We start from the raw sequence: 13,919 nt of genomic DNA, 5'->3' as shown, positions 1-13,919 counted from the left end.
AGAACTGTCTCCTGGGCCATAAGATAGATGTGAACACATTGAAGAGAAGTGAAATAGTGCCCAGTATGTTCTCTAGCTGTACTGGAATTAAACCAGAAAATAAGCAACAGAAAGATTTAGAAAAATCTCCAAAGAAATAACACACTTCTTTTTCTTTTCTTTTTAAGAGACAGAACACAAGTTGGGAAGAGGGGCAGAGGGAGAGACAGAGAATCCCAAGCAGCTTCCATGCTCAGCATGGAGCCCAACATGGGGTCAATCCCATGACCCTGTGACCATGACCTGAGCTGAAATCAAGAGTTGGATGCTTACCGACTGAGCCACCCAGGTGCCCAGAAACAACAGACTCCTGGCTAATCTGTGGGTGAAATGGAAGCCTCGAGGTAAGTTAGAAAACATTTTGGGGCACCTGGGTGGCTCAGTCAGTTAAGCATCCGACTTCGGCTCAGGTCATGGTCTCGCAGTTTGTGAGTTCGAGCCCCACGTCGGGCTCTGTGCTGACAGCTCGGAGCCTGCTTCGGATTCTGTGTCTCCCTCTCTCTCTGCCCCTCCCCCAGTCATGCTCTGTCTCTCTCTGTCTCTCAATAATAAATAAACGTTAAAAAATTTTTTTTCAAAAAAATTAGAAAATATTTTGAATGGAATCAAATGAAATACCACATATTATATCCACAGAATGTAGGTATAGCAGTGCCTCGAGGGAAATTTATGGTATTCGATGCACATGTTAGAAATTCAACGACATGGGGCGCCTGGGTGGCTCAGTCGGTTGAGCAACCAATCCTTGATTTTGGCTCAGGTCATGATCCCAGCATTGTGAGATGGGGCCCTGCGTCGGGCTCTGCACTGGGTGTAGAGCCTGCTTAAGATTCTCTCTCTTCCTCTCTCTTTGCTCCTCTCCCCCATTCATGCTCTCTCTGTCTCTTTCAAATTAAAAAAAGAAAAAAAAAAAAAAAAGAAATTCAATGACACGAACGAATCCCAAGCATTTCACCAAGCGAAGAAAGCCAGGGGGAGGTACAGAGAGCCAGCAAAACAGAGACTCAGCGGGCACTGCGAAGGTAACGAGATACTATTTCCCACGAGGGCAAATTTGCAAAGACTGATTAAAGATGGTGAGGTAATGAGAGGCAATGGCACGACGTATTTACACGTATAACGTACACACCATTTGCTCGTCTCAGAAGCACCCTTTCCGGACAGCCACAACCGGGACTACAAGGTGTTCGTGTCTTTATGGGGACACGATCGGTATAAAATGTAATTGAATTACATCTGGTGACAGGGAAGTGGCTACATAAACCATGGCGCGTCCAGTCTCCAGCACCGCAGAGCATTTGAGAGCAGGGCCTGGTGCCAGCGACTCTGGCAGGAAAGCGGCAGATGGGGAGTCCTGGGGTTCGTGTGAAGGAGTTTCTCCATTCAGGAATAACAGTGTAAGGGGCGCCCGGGTGGCTCGGTTGGTTAAGCGTCTGACCTTAGCTCGGGTCGTGAGTTCAAGTCCCGCATCGGGCTCTGTGCCGACAGCCCGGAGCCTGTTTCGGATTCTGTGTCTCCCTCTCCCCGCCCCTCCCCCACTTGCCCTCTGTCTCTCTCTCCTTCAGAAATAAACATTAAAAAAAAAAAAAAAAAAGAATAACAGTGTGAAACCAAGGACATGATGACCCAAACCCTGGAGGCCTTTGCGGGGCGCGAGCACAAGAGAGGAGATGAGGCTTTGTATTTCGGAGAAAGCTGAAGCCAGGGATGAGACAACAGAATTCTGGGAATAATCTTCTCCCCTAAGTCAGCCAATACATTCCATTTGCAGTCACTTTCACCAAACCTTCCAGTAAGTCAACTTTACCTCCTCAGGTGCTCTTTGAGGACGTGGCGGCTGGCCTAACACTGAGCACACAGCCTGTGCCCTCCAGAATGACACGGTCCAGTTCAGGGACAAGCACATCACAGTGGTATAAGGCAGAACGAGTAGGGATCTGCCAAAGTGGTCCTGGCATGGGGTTGGGGGCAGGGGACAGTCAAGTGATGTAGAAAGGAGGAAGAGATGAGAGGAAGGATGTTTCCATCCCCTTACTGGCCTGGGCACCCCCAGCCCCACTTCCCACCCAGCAGCATCCCCACGATACACAGCACCAAGAGGACCAGAGGGGGCTCCTTTGTGAGAGTTTGAAGATTAAGAAATGTTTTATTGGGGCGCCTGGGTGGCGCAGTCGGTTAAGCGTCCGACTTCAGCCAGGTCACGATCTCGCGGTCGGGAGTTCGAGTCCCGCATAGGCCTGGAGCCTGTTTCCGATTCTGTGTCTCCCTCTCTCTCTGCCCCTCCCCCGTTCATGCTCTGTCTCTCTCTGTCCCAAAAATAAATAAACGTTGAAAAAAAAAAGAAATGTTTTATTGATGGAGAATGTGAGGCAAAGGGTTCCGGGCTCCCTTTATGGTGAATCCCAGGCAGGGCTGCAGCGTTTTAGCTGATGCTGGGAGAAGGTTGGAGGCTCAGGCACCACAGCCCATGATGCTGTGTGGGTGTGATGAGCAAGATGTGAGAACTGGGGCCCACCCATCAGAGGAGGCACCAGAGAAAGAACCACCCAGCACTCAAAAGGCAGAAAGCAAGCTTGGCCCTCGAGAGGGTGTCATGATGGCATTCGGGTCAACAGCATGATTGTGACAACTCTTTCCCAGCTCACACCCCCCTATCTTGCACTCCTTTGCCAACTTCCTTCTGGCCCAGCTCTTGCCTGTTCCTGACCTTTCCCCCATCCTTGCTTTTGTTTTCTTTTTAATTTCTTCCCACCAGTAACTTCCTTCTGCAATGTTGATTCAGCTGTTGCTCCTTTTGTGGGGGAGGCAGGGGGTGGAGGAGCCAGCAGAGACAGCTGCAGAGGCTGGAGGCAAGCACGCTCCAGTGGGGGTGAGCAGAACAGAGCGGAAAACAGTGTTTGCCCTCGTAAGTACTCCAGATAGTTCTCTCACTGGATCTCCCACAGATCCTTACAAATGGGCAAAAAGTCACTCTGCCAGGGCAATGGAGATGCTTACTGTAATCCAGGCCACATAGGTGCTGGGGCAGCCAGGTGAGCATAGAAAGTAGGGAAGATATTTGAGAGGTTAGAGTCATTTCTAGCCACCTACTGTCCTGAATGCTGGCCTAGGTACCCTCATCCCCACTTACCACCCAACTACTACCTTCATGTCAAGCTTCCCTCCATGGGGAAGCATTCCTGGTTTCCTAACTCACCTAAAGGAAGGACAGCTTGAGGGGGCTGCTCAACACTCATCAGAACAGAAAGATTAACCAACAGGCTTGACGCTGAGAACCTGTTGGAGGGCAGAAGAGTTTGGCTCTAAATTCAAAGGAAATTGAGCCAGAAAAAGTTAAGCAATGATCAACTCTGGGGGAAAACCAGAAAGTTGCATAAAGAAGAAGATGTAATTATAGAATGTCCACTTGGCTCAGCAGTGCACATTTACATGGTTAGAATAATAAAAGTACTGAGCCTGGATGAAAAATGAAACTGTTTATTGTTCTACAGAGATGTGAGGGATGGGCAGGGGTGTAAGGAGCTAACATCCTCATCACCACAACAGGCCATAATGCCTTCCCAGGCCCCTAGAATCTAATTTCTCCTTTCGCTACGAATACCAGGCTGACCTATGGGGCTCCAGTAGGTCAAAGGGACCACCTAGCCCTAACCCAGGTCCCAGGGTCATTCCTCTCCTTATGATGCTTATCAAATTGCCATTTCCTGTTCAGTTTATGGTTTCTACCAATGCCAAATATAGCCAGTTGTGGACGTCTTTAGTAGCGTGTGCCCACCGAAAGTCTGTGCTGCCTTTGTCAAAGCAACTTTGCACCTTCTGACCCTATGTTAATTGACTCAGTTTTCGTGATTGCCTTCTAAGCTCTTCTTGCCCCAGGGGCCTAGTTTGGGGGCATGGATGCTGAGCTAAGAGAGCAGTTTTCACTTGGGGTCCAACAGACAAGCCACTGGGAGTGGTAGTAGTCTCTCGACACTCAATCCCTTTCCTTCTCTGGGTCTCAGTTTCCCTCACCCCTTCCCTTCATTGTGAGGACAAATGAAGACATGTGAAAGCATCCCACAAAGGGCCAGGCACACACAGCAGGTGCCCGATAAATGTAAAGTAACAAATCATAAAAAGATGACAGAGACAAGTTCCCAGCGATATGGAGCTTCCAATACAATTATAGCAGGTTTTTTTGTTGTTTTTTTTGTTTTGGTTTTTGGTGGTTTTTTTTTGAGGGGAGTGTCTATAGCTGAAATTTTTTCTTGTTGAATTTTCTGCTTCTACCTTTTAACTTTTGAACCTGGGGGGAAACAATTTGCTTTTTCTGCATTGGTTTCTTTGCATGTAATAGATAGGAATTAAATTCTTTCCTCCATTTCCTCCTGGAAATGCAGTGCAAATGAGAACCTGGCTTCCCTGAATGTTGAGAGCATGAAGGAAGGATACAGAGAAAGGCACAGCCACCGAGGCCTCCAGGGCCACTGGGCATGGCAGCACCTGCCCCTGCCCCTGCCCTGCCCCAGAAGGTGGCTTTCAGGGCAGGCTGAAATTTTGGAGGAACATGTGAGAAACTTTCTCACACCTCTTTCCAGCCAGGCTTCCTGGGAAGATTTCTAGCAGGCTCACTTTCTTTTATTTTTTTCTAAAAGCTTATTTGTTTATTTTGGGGAGAGAGAGAGAGAGAGAGAGAGAGAGAAAGAAACCCAAGCAGGCTCCGCACTGTCAGTGCAGAACCCAACGCGGGGCTTGAACTCATGAACCACGAAGGCTCAACTGACTGAGCCACCCAGGCACGGCACACCAGAAAGCTTCCATTTCCCTCTGCCACCAGGACTTCATGCGTTAGCCAAATGTAATGACCTGTCTCGTCCCTGAACTCACCTGTGTTATCTCTCCTGAATGGTCAGTTCTGAAGCCCTCCCTACCTGCCCCTGCATTTCCCATCTTAAAGGGTCCAACCTGAATGCCGTCTCCCCCACAAATGTGTCGTGTCAGCCGTGTAGAGGTGAGGGACAAGGACCCGGTGGCTGCCTAGCTGTGTGGCTGGGTGACAAGCGGCCCCTTCTGGCCCTAGGCCCCTTGCTGGCCCGTGAGGACAGTGATCGCTGGCCTTACATCCCTAGGTGAGTTCCAGGCCAGTGGGGACACAGAACAGCGCCTGGCCCCGAGAAGGTGACTGAGGAGCAGGTCCTGCATGACTTTGGCTTTGCTGGTCGCACGGCTGCAGCAGAAGCTCGACCCCTGTGGCATCTGAGCAGCCACAGACCATCTGTATGTAAATGAGCTTAGCTGCACCCAAAAACAGGCAGAACCCTGCTCTAGACCAGTGACTCTCTGGGGACAGAGGACAGTGGGTGGGAGAGGAGGGACTACACCCAGGACCTGGAAATCCCGGCCTAGGTGCTCGGCTGGGTGCCTGTCAGGAATGCAGACCCACTGGTCTGCGCCCAGCCTGCCGGATCCAGATCCTGGCCTGGGGTGGGGCCTGCGTGTCTCACTAACACACACTGTGGGGGTCTGATCATCAGCAGGGGACACAGCCCAGACCGGACTCTGAGCCTCAGGCCCCCACCAGGCCTGCACCCAGAAGGCACTTGGTGCTGGGGAGGAGGCTGACGCGAACATCAGAGCTGGGGGGGTGGGGGGGGTGGGGGACAGAACCGGGAGCACCTGAAGCTGAAGTGAACCCTAGGGGCCTTTTTTCTCTCCGAAAAGCTTCTCCCCTGGCCTCTCCCACCGGTTTCCAGTTTCCTCCTCTTCCACAGGGGAGAGTGAGGCATCTCAAGTGGCTCCCCAACTCCCCCCACACCCCAGAGGTGGTGATCCATTTGTGTGCCTGCCCCACCTGGGTCCACATCACCCTCGCGGGCATCCGGCTGGGGCTGGGAGCCTCTTTCCCAGTCTCCATTGGGAGCACTCCAATGAAGTGCTCCATTTCTGTCCACCTGCTTCCCGTCCCTCCCCTTTGGTTGTGGGCCCCAGTCGAGAGCCCAGAAGGACCTGTCCGGAAAGATCTCACCCTTCTTCATCTGGGGAGACCCTGCGGGCTGGGGAGCAGTCTTCTTCCTCCTTCCTGTTCTGTCCCTCAAGGGAATAGCGGCACCTCTCCCTCGTGGGGCCCCCGGGTCAGTCTTGCTTCTGGAGGCCGCCAGGCAGGGGAGCAGTGGTGGCCCACATGCCTGGGTTCTGGGAAGCCTGGGCTGCAGTCCCGGGTCCCCGCGGGGCTGGTGGCTGCATGGCCGTCGCCCAGTTCCTGAAAGGTGTCTTTTCTATCTGTACAGTGGGGGTGAAGGGTCCGCCTCTCAGGACGCTGAGATGAAGTACCTGAAGCCCTCAGAAGAGCCTGGAAAGACGGGGGCAGGGCAGGTGTCAGGGCCAGGTGCCCAGCCCACTGGGGGCTGATGAATGACAGACAGTAGGAGAGAGGGAGATCTCATTCTGGCAAGGCACCCAGGAGCTGGCTGAGTGGGGTGACAGTGAGGTGGAGCAGGGGGAGGGAACACTGGCCCTGACCCAGGTGTGACCCCATCCCCGAGGGGAATTGCCCGCTGAAGGTCACATGGGCTGCAGGCCGGGCCGGGCGGAGCCCCTATGCTGTGTGCTGTGTGGGCACCAGGGAGACCTAACCCTTTCCGCACTTGAGCAACAATGAAAATTCCAAGTCAGGGGCGCCTGGGTGGCTCAGTCGGTTGGACGGCTGACTTGGGCTCAGGTCATGATCTCGCGGTCTATGAGTTCGAGCCCCGCGTCGGGCTCTGTGCTGACAGCTCAGAGCCTGGAGCCTGTTTCGGGTTCTGCGTTTCCCTCTCTCTGACCCTCCCCCGTTCATGCTCTGTCTCTCTCTGTCTCAAAAAAATAAATAAAACATTAAAAAAAAAATTAAAAAAAAAAAAGAAAAAAAAGAAAATTCCAAGTCTAAAAAGGCAAGACCCAGAGAGCAGCCGGAAAAGGCAGCAGGAGGCACCTCTGGGCAAGGGGATCAAAGGGATTTTAACTGTTTAAAATAGTTTTCTCTATTTTCTAAATTGTTTACAACAGCCACGTATTAATTTTACAACCAGAAAAGACTATTAACTGTAAATTACGTTACTCGGACCATGAAACAAAGGCAGAGAACCTGGTGGCGGCCTAGGCCGGGGAGGGGGGAGGAGAGAGGGTGGGAGGAGAAGCCAGAACCCGAGCTGGAGGGTTTGGGGCGCAGGGCCCTGGGGCCGCCCTCGGAGGGCCTGGGCAGCACTGCTTCCCCGCAGGGCAGAGCAGAGCAGAGCAGAGCGGGCCTGGAAATCGCGCCTTCCCTGGGCCTCTTCCTCCCGCCCCCTCCGTCACCACTTCCTGCACTCGACCCCGGCATCACGCAGTGAGTCGGACACATTTTTGCCCAAAGAATTTCCAAATTCGGGAACTCCACGGCCCCAGCCTGTTTGAGCTTCCTGTGGCGTTCCTGGGCGCGGGTTCCCACCCCGGGGAAGCTGCGCCCACAGGCGCACAGGTCGGGGACCTGCCGTGCCGTCCAGGAGCCAAGAGGAGGCGCCAGTGCCCCACTCCCGGAAATTCGTCTGGTATGGAGATGCTCAGACGACAAACGGCCCCGCAGAGATTCAAACCGGCCATTTTAACTCCAGAAGTCCCTGAAGCAAAGCCAAAGGTCATGGGGTGGAGGTCACCACGAACCCAGCTCTCTGCTCTCCGCCCAGCGTGTCAGGTGCCCACCCGCCTGGGGCCAGGGTCGCCAGGACCGAGTCACCTCCGTCGGGCAGTACGACCGAGGGGCAGCTGTGCACGAGTGCCGACGTGACCCCCATCGCCCTGACGCAGCCACCCTCCGGCCGTGCCCCCTGGGTCTCCAGGAAGGGCCTCTCGGGGAACCAGGGTGGGCAGAGGACGGCGGGACTCGGAGCCTGCCTTAGTCTTCCAATTTGTAGCCGGTGGATCCAGCCCACCGTGCGCAGAGCAGGGTACGTCTCAGCCGCCTGCCCCGTAGCAGGGTGTCCCATGCTAGTCCCCGATGCTAGGAAGGGTCCCGAAGATGGAGGAGAGGGAAAGGGAGCTGCCCTCTCAGCCCGTCACCCCAAGCACCCAGGTCGGGCAGGAAGGGCTGGGGTCAGACGCAGGGTTTTGCCCCTGCCAAGCCCACCCCCGACACCAAGAGTCCCCACGCCCCAACCTGAGCTGAGAACCAGGACGTGTTTGCTGCCTATCTTCTATGGGCCACTGGAATCTATGGAGTGTGCCGCGGGCAGGTGCTTCCTGGGGCTCTGCCGGTCTCCTCAAGAACCCTACGCTGGCAGCCCCATTGTAGAGATGGGTAAACAGGCTCAGACGTTCCTGATGCGAAACTGTCGGGGGGTCGCCTGGGTGGCTCAGTTGTTGAGTGTCTGACTTAGGCTCAGGTCATGATCTCATGGGTGGTGAGTTCAAGCCCCACATTGGGCCCCCTGCTGTCAGCGCAGAGCCCGCTTCAGATCCTCTGTCCCCTTCTCTCTGCCCCTCCCCCACTCATGCGCGCTCTCAAAAAGAAATAAAACATTAAAAAAAAAAAAGAAAATGTTGGGGTCAAGGAAGAATTCTTGAGGTGTCTTCGGTGCAAAAAAGGTAGTTTTTTTAAAGCACAGGGACAGGACCCGTGGGCAGGAAGAGCTGCACTGGGGCTGTGAGGGGTGACTGATCATACACTTTCAAGTTGGGAGGGGGTCAGGGACAGGGTAGTCTCTATGGATTTGGAAGCAAGGTTTCAGGACTTTGAGGGGCTTGCTGCTGTTAGGAAAAGGTCATTTACTGTCTAGTAAAACCTTACTCAGGAGACCCTTCAGATGTATACCAGGGGCCATATGCTTGGAGAAAGATGGCTAACCTATATCTTTGGCAGGTGTGTGTGTGTGTGTGTGTGTGTGTGTGTGTGTGTGTGTGTTAGAGATAAAGGAAGTTTCCAAGGGGTTTTTACAGGATCCTGGTGGTTGGGCTAATGTCAAACTAAGGTTGCCTTTTACCCCAGCAAAGAATTAACATAGAGGCATCTAAGCTCCCAGAGGGAGGTCACTCTGCCCGTCCCAAGTACTTGTCAATGGCTCGAAGTTAAAAGGAAGTTTAATTTTCTTCTTTAGCCTTTGTTCTCCACATCAGTGCCTACCTTGCCTAAGTCACTCCGATGCCTGGCCACCTCCCTGGGTGCGTGCGACCCGGATCTTCCTTTCCTGAGTGAGGCCCCAGCATCCTGAGACACCCCCCTCCCCAATCCGGCCAGGCAGGGCTGAAGGGAGACGAGTGCACGGGGAGAGGAGCTGGAGGACCTCGTTGGCGGGGCGGGGCGCTGCCGCCGGGAGGCTGGTGGCCACCCCCGTGACCACCCCAGGAAGGACGTCCTGACCCTGGGCACGTGGCGAGGGCAGGGTTAGGAGTCCATGTCCCGGGGCCGTGACTGCGCGCGCCAAGCTGCAAGGGGCCGCTCTCAGCGCAGCTTCCGGGGGTCTGGGAAACCGGCTGCTTCGCCAGGAAGTCCCTCCGCGAGGGCCCGGGGGACACCGAGGAGCGGCGGGGCCGCCTGCACCTCCCGAGGTCTTGAGGCCGCTGCCCAAGGGCGGGTCCTGGGGAAGCGCGTCCCCGCAGCCCCGCGTCGGTGCCCGGCGGCCAGCCCAGCTCCGCCCGGAAACTCCGACGCCCCGCGAGCGCCCTCAGGCGACGAAAGAACGAGTCGGCGACAAAGCAGAGACTCCGGGTCCCGCAGGGAGGGGGCGGGCGGAGACGCGGCTGAGCCGTGGGAAGGGCGGAGCGGCGGGGAGGGCGGGCCAGGGTGGCCTTTGAGCGGAGGTCGCGGCCTGGGGGCCCCCCTCTGGGGAGGTAGGGGTGCTGCAAGCAGAGACGGAGAGCAGGGCTAGAGGCAGGGGCCCCGGGGTGGGGGTGGGGGACTTGGGGTAGAGAGAAGGGGGCTGTTGGGTTGAATGTGGCAGGGAGAGGGGAAGCCAGCCAAGATGACACCTCGCTTTTTGGCTGGGGCAGCTGCGTGGGTAGCGTTCGTTGGAAGGCAGACATACTGCTGGGGCAGGGACAGATTGGGATCAGAAGCAAGAATTCGGTTTTGAGATTTCCACTACATTTTCAGGTGGAGATGGAGAGATCCAGCTGCAGATGGCAATGCCAGGATAGCAGGATAGGGTGTGGAAAGCACGAATAGGACGAGGGCATCCAGAGGGACCATGGGACAGATGGAGAGAGAAGGGGCCCCAGGACTTTCAAAGACTCCCAACTGATTCATTTCGTTGGACTTTGTTTTCCCTTTATCGAGAAAGCTTGCATTGCACAGAAGAGGCAAAAAGCAAACCCTAAAATTGAAGCTGTCCCTCAGGCCTTGAGCTGGCCGGGTGCTAAGATCACCACTGGGTTAGACAAGGGACTGTGTCCCTGGAGCCGGGAGCCAAACCTTGACCTCCCTGCCTCCCGATGGCTCAGGAGAGGAGGCGGGTTGGATGTGGAGGATACCAGTGGGTTAGCGATTAAGTCATCAATGCCGGAACCCTGAGAACGGAGCTCCTGCTGCAACGTTCCCTCCCTCCCTGCACGGACTGCCAAGCGGCACAGTCCTCCGGGTGCCCGCTGAGTTTCATCTGTGCCGATGCACTCTTATCAATGAGCTCATCTTTGCATTCGCATGACCTCAGCAATCACCTCTGCATTCTCATATTATATCATGGCACAGCTGTGGACCTGCACTGTGGCAGGCACCAGAGAACAAGGCTTCTCTCGTGACACCCTCTGAAAGAAGTCGTAGGTGCTGCTGGATGGGTATGGACTGGGTCGTGGGTGCCACCTTCTCCACATTCTAGAAAGCCATCTGCGGGGCTGACTGACACCCACTGCATCCAGAAGTACAACCAGTGCTGTTCACAGCCGGGCAAGAGGTTCTAGCTAAAGGAAGCTGGGTTCTCCTTTAGACCAGCCTGGTCTGGCAGATCCTGGTCAGACATCCACGCTGGCCACCGGGCAGGTAATAGCAGGATGGCTTTTACGGTTATAGTGGGGAACGCCAAGCCTGAGAAGGGCTTCTGGGGTTTCTTCCAGTGACACCTTTCTCTGTGGCTTCAGACTGGGTCCGTGCTGTGAAGTCACCCCTGTGTGTTCTGGTCTGATGTCTCTGAGGTGCCTTCTTCATCTACAAATGGCCTCATTCACTGTTGGAACGTTCTGGAACTGGATAGGTTGGCTCCCGCATGGCGTGGCCAGAGACCACCCTGAACGGGACCTGCTATCAACCCAAGTAGGACGTGTCCACTTGCCACGGTTTTGCCTTTTCTAGAGTATCATATCCTCAGTAAAGCCTGGAATATATAAGTGGGTATGAATTCCAGCTGGTTATGTGGCCTTGAGTAAATCACAGATCCTGTCATCTTGGCCTTAAGTGGCCCATGTGGTCATGTGTCCAACCCTCACTGGGGGAGTACCTCTGTGTCCTTCCTGAGAAATGGCACCTAGCTTTGCCTACAGCAAAATCCTCTCCGAAATCCATTTCGTGTGGGTGGATTTCCACCGGGCTCCTGGACAGGGTTGAGTGGTGAGCGCGAGCACCCAGGACCTTCTCGATGTTGGGGGCGGGGGGGAAGGGGGGAGACAGAGTGTGGCCGCTGCTCTGGCTGAGTCTGGACTCCTGTGTGGCCCCATCCATAGCCTGGTTTGTGCTATACTTTGCTCTAGATTCGTCGGCTTTGTGTCTCCAACAGCACAGTGGGCTCCTTGAGGATGGGCGTCACACCCACCCAGAGGTTGTTTTCCTGAATGCACCGTCTGGGTTGGATACATGGGAGCCCCTGAGCTCAGAAAGCAGACGGCGCCTGTCAGAAGAGCAGGCAGGACTCACTCAGGTCCTGGTCCCGGAGCTTCCCAGCCTGCGACCTGGCATCGCTTTACCATTTAAATGGTCGAGTTACACCAGTCTCAAGGAATCGTTCTGGGGAGTAAATGAAACCATGTAGAAAAAGGTGGACACGAAATAAATGTTCAATTAGAGTTAATTAACTTAATTAAGTTAATCAAAGTTAATTAAGACAAATGGACTAGCTCAATCAAGGGTTGTTGGGGTGCCCTTAGATTCAACCATATTCCCTTTCGGTTCCCCCACTTTAGTCCCCCCTCCCTCCCCTCGCCCTGTCCTGACTCTCGTTTTGCTCCCACGGTGCTTTTGGAGGGCACAAGGGCTGTGTAGCAAACACACTCATGTATATATATATTTTTTAATGTTTATTTACTTATTTTTGAGAGAGAGCGTGGGCAGAGAGAGGGAGAGAGAATCCCAAGCAGCTGTCAGTACAAAGCCTGGGGCTCGATCCCACAAACCGGGAGATCATGACCTGAGCAGAAAGCAAGAGTCCCACACTGAACAGGCTGAGTCAGGCACCCCAACACACCGGTGTATTTTCAACGTGCTTGGTCCCCGACCATTCTCCCAGGTGCTAGCGAGGCCGCCTGGATTCCCGCGAATGCCCACACCTGCCCCGGGCGCATGCGCGGCGCCGGCGGGGAGCGCGCGGATCTCCGCCTCCCGGCTCCGGTTTCCGCCCGGTCGGGGGCGCGCGGGACCAGCTTCCGGCCGGCGGTGCGGCGCGCGCAGACGGTTTCCGGCCGGCCGGGGGTGTCGCGGGAGCATGGGGAAAGTGAGGGGGCTGCGGGCCCGGGTGCACCAGGCGGCGGTGAGGCCCGCGGGGCCGGCGGCGCCCGGCCCCGCGCCCCCGGCCCGGGAGGCGGCCCCCGCGCAGGCTTCGGCCGGCGGAGTCGGGGCGAAGGTGAGTGGCCTCCGCGGACCCCCGGGCGGTGTGGCTGAGCACCGAGGTCCGAGGGGACCCTGCGGCGGGCACGCCCATCGTACCCGGCCCTGCGCGGCCCCCTCCCTCGCTCAGTGATGTTTTCGGGGTTCGTCCGGGTTCTAGCCCGCTCGCCTCGGCGCTTCCTCCTGCCGGTGGTGGTGGGCCGGCCGACCACGTGTTGTAACGTGGGCGGGCCCGCGGGCGCTTGCACGCGCTTAGCCCGCCGCCTGGAAGTGGGGGGCTGGCGGGGCCCCGGGGAGCGGAATGCGAGCGCGAACAGCCTGGTTTACTCTTCCCTACGGCCCTGACCTCCGTTCCGACCAGGGACGCTCCGCTGCTGAGGACGGAGCTGCCGTTTTAACACGCGGTCTGGCCCTTACGAACACCGTGTTGGAATAACACCGTGTCATTCACGTGTCCTAAAACTCGCTCCCGTGAAGTGTCCCGTTCAGTGGGCGTTCTTTAGTGTTAGGTTCACAACGTAGTTCGGTGGTCCCTACATATTTCAGAACATTTTCATCACCCCAAAAAGAAACCCTGTACTTATTTTTTTAATGTTTGTGTAGTTATTTTAAGTTTATTTTTGAGAGAGAGAGAAAAAGCGCAAGGGGGGGAGGGGCAGAGAGAGACTCTCAAGCAGGCTCTGCATTGTCAGCACAGAGCCCCATGCGGGGCTCCCAACTGGAACCGTGACCTCGAGACCTGCGCCGAAGTCTCAGGCTGGACCGACGGAGCCCCCCAGGCGCCCCTAGAAATCCTTACTTACTATCAATCATTCTGACCACCACGAGTCCACTTCCTGTTTGCCTGCGGCTAGCTGTTTGTGTCCAAAATCCGTTTTGTGTGCGGGGGTGTCCACGGGGCTCCTGGGCGGGGTTGGCACGTGAATGCTGGCGCCCGGGGCCGGTGTCGGGGAGGAGAATGTGGCCGCTGCCCTGGCTGAGTCTGGACTCCTGAGCGGCCGCTGCGGGTGGCATCCGTTGTGTGCGGGTTTGACCGCGCTGACTTTTCGGGTGTGGTGTAGTACCGGCTGTGGCCTTGTGTGTCTGGCTTCTTTCAGGTAGTTCTTTCTGAGGCTCATCCTTGTTTCTAGAGCAGGGTGTTTAT

At 55.6% G+C, this 13,919-nt stretch overlaps 1 protein-coding gene across 3 annotated transcripts in view; it reads left to right on the top strand.

The window, feature by feature from the left end:
- Window positions 1-12,589: 12,589 nt before the first annotated feature.
- The window catches only part of SLX9 (SLX9 ribosome biogenesis factor), a 34,866-nt gene continuing 33,536 nt past the window's right edge, over window positions 12,590-13,919 (top strand). The window contains exon 1 of one of the 3 annotated variants that reach the window (XM_045501140.1): window positions 12,590-12,791. In XM_045501140.1, coding sequence (XP_045357096.1) covers window positions 12,654-12,791 — 138 coding nt within the window. In that variant the 5' untranslated portion in view covers window positions 12,590-12,653. Of the gene's footprint in view, window positions 12,792-13,710; window positions 13,803-13,919 lie in introns of those variants that run through there. The other 2 variants (XM_045501139.1, XM_045501142.1) reach the window with 2 other exon arrangements.

This window comes from Leopardus geoffroyi, chromosome C2, assembly GCF_018350155.1.
Source record: "Leopardus geoffroyi isolate Oge1 chromosome C2, O.geoffroyi_Oge1_pat1.0, whole genome shotgun sequence".
In the NCBI taxonomy this organism is placed as follows: Eukaryota; Metazoa; Chordata; class Mammalia; order Carnivora; family Felidae; genus Leopardus; species Leopardus geoffroyi.
Note: the sequence above shows the minus strand (reverse complement) of the source record. Positions and strands in the feature narration are given on the sequence as shown.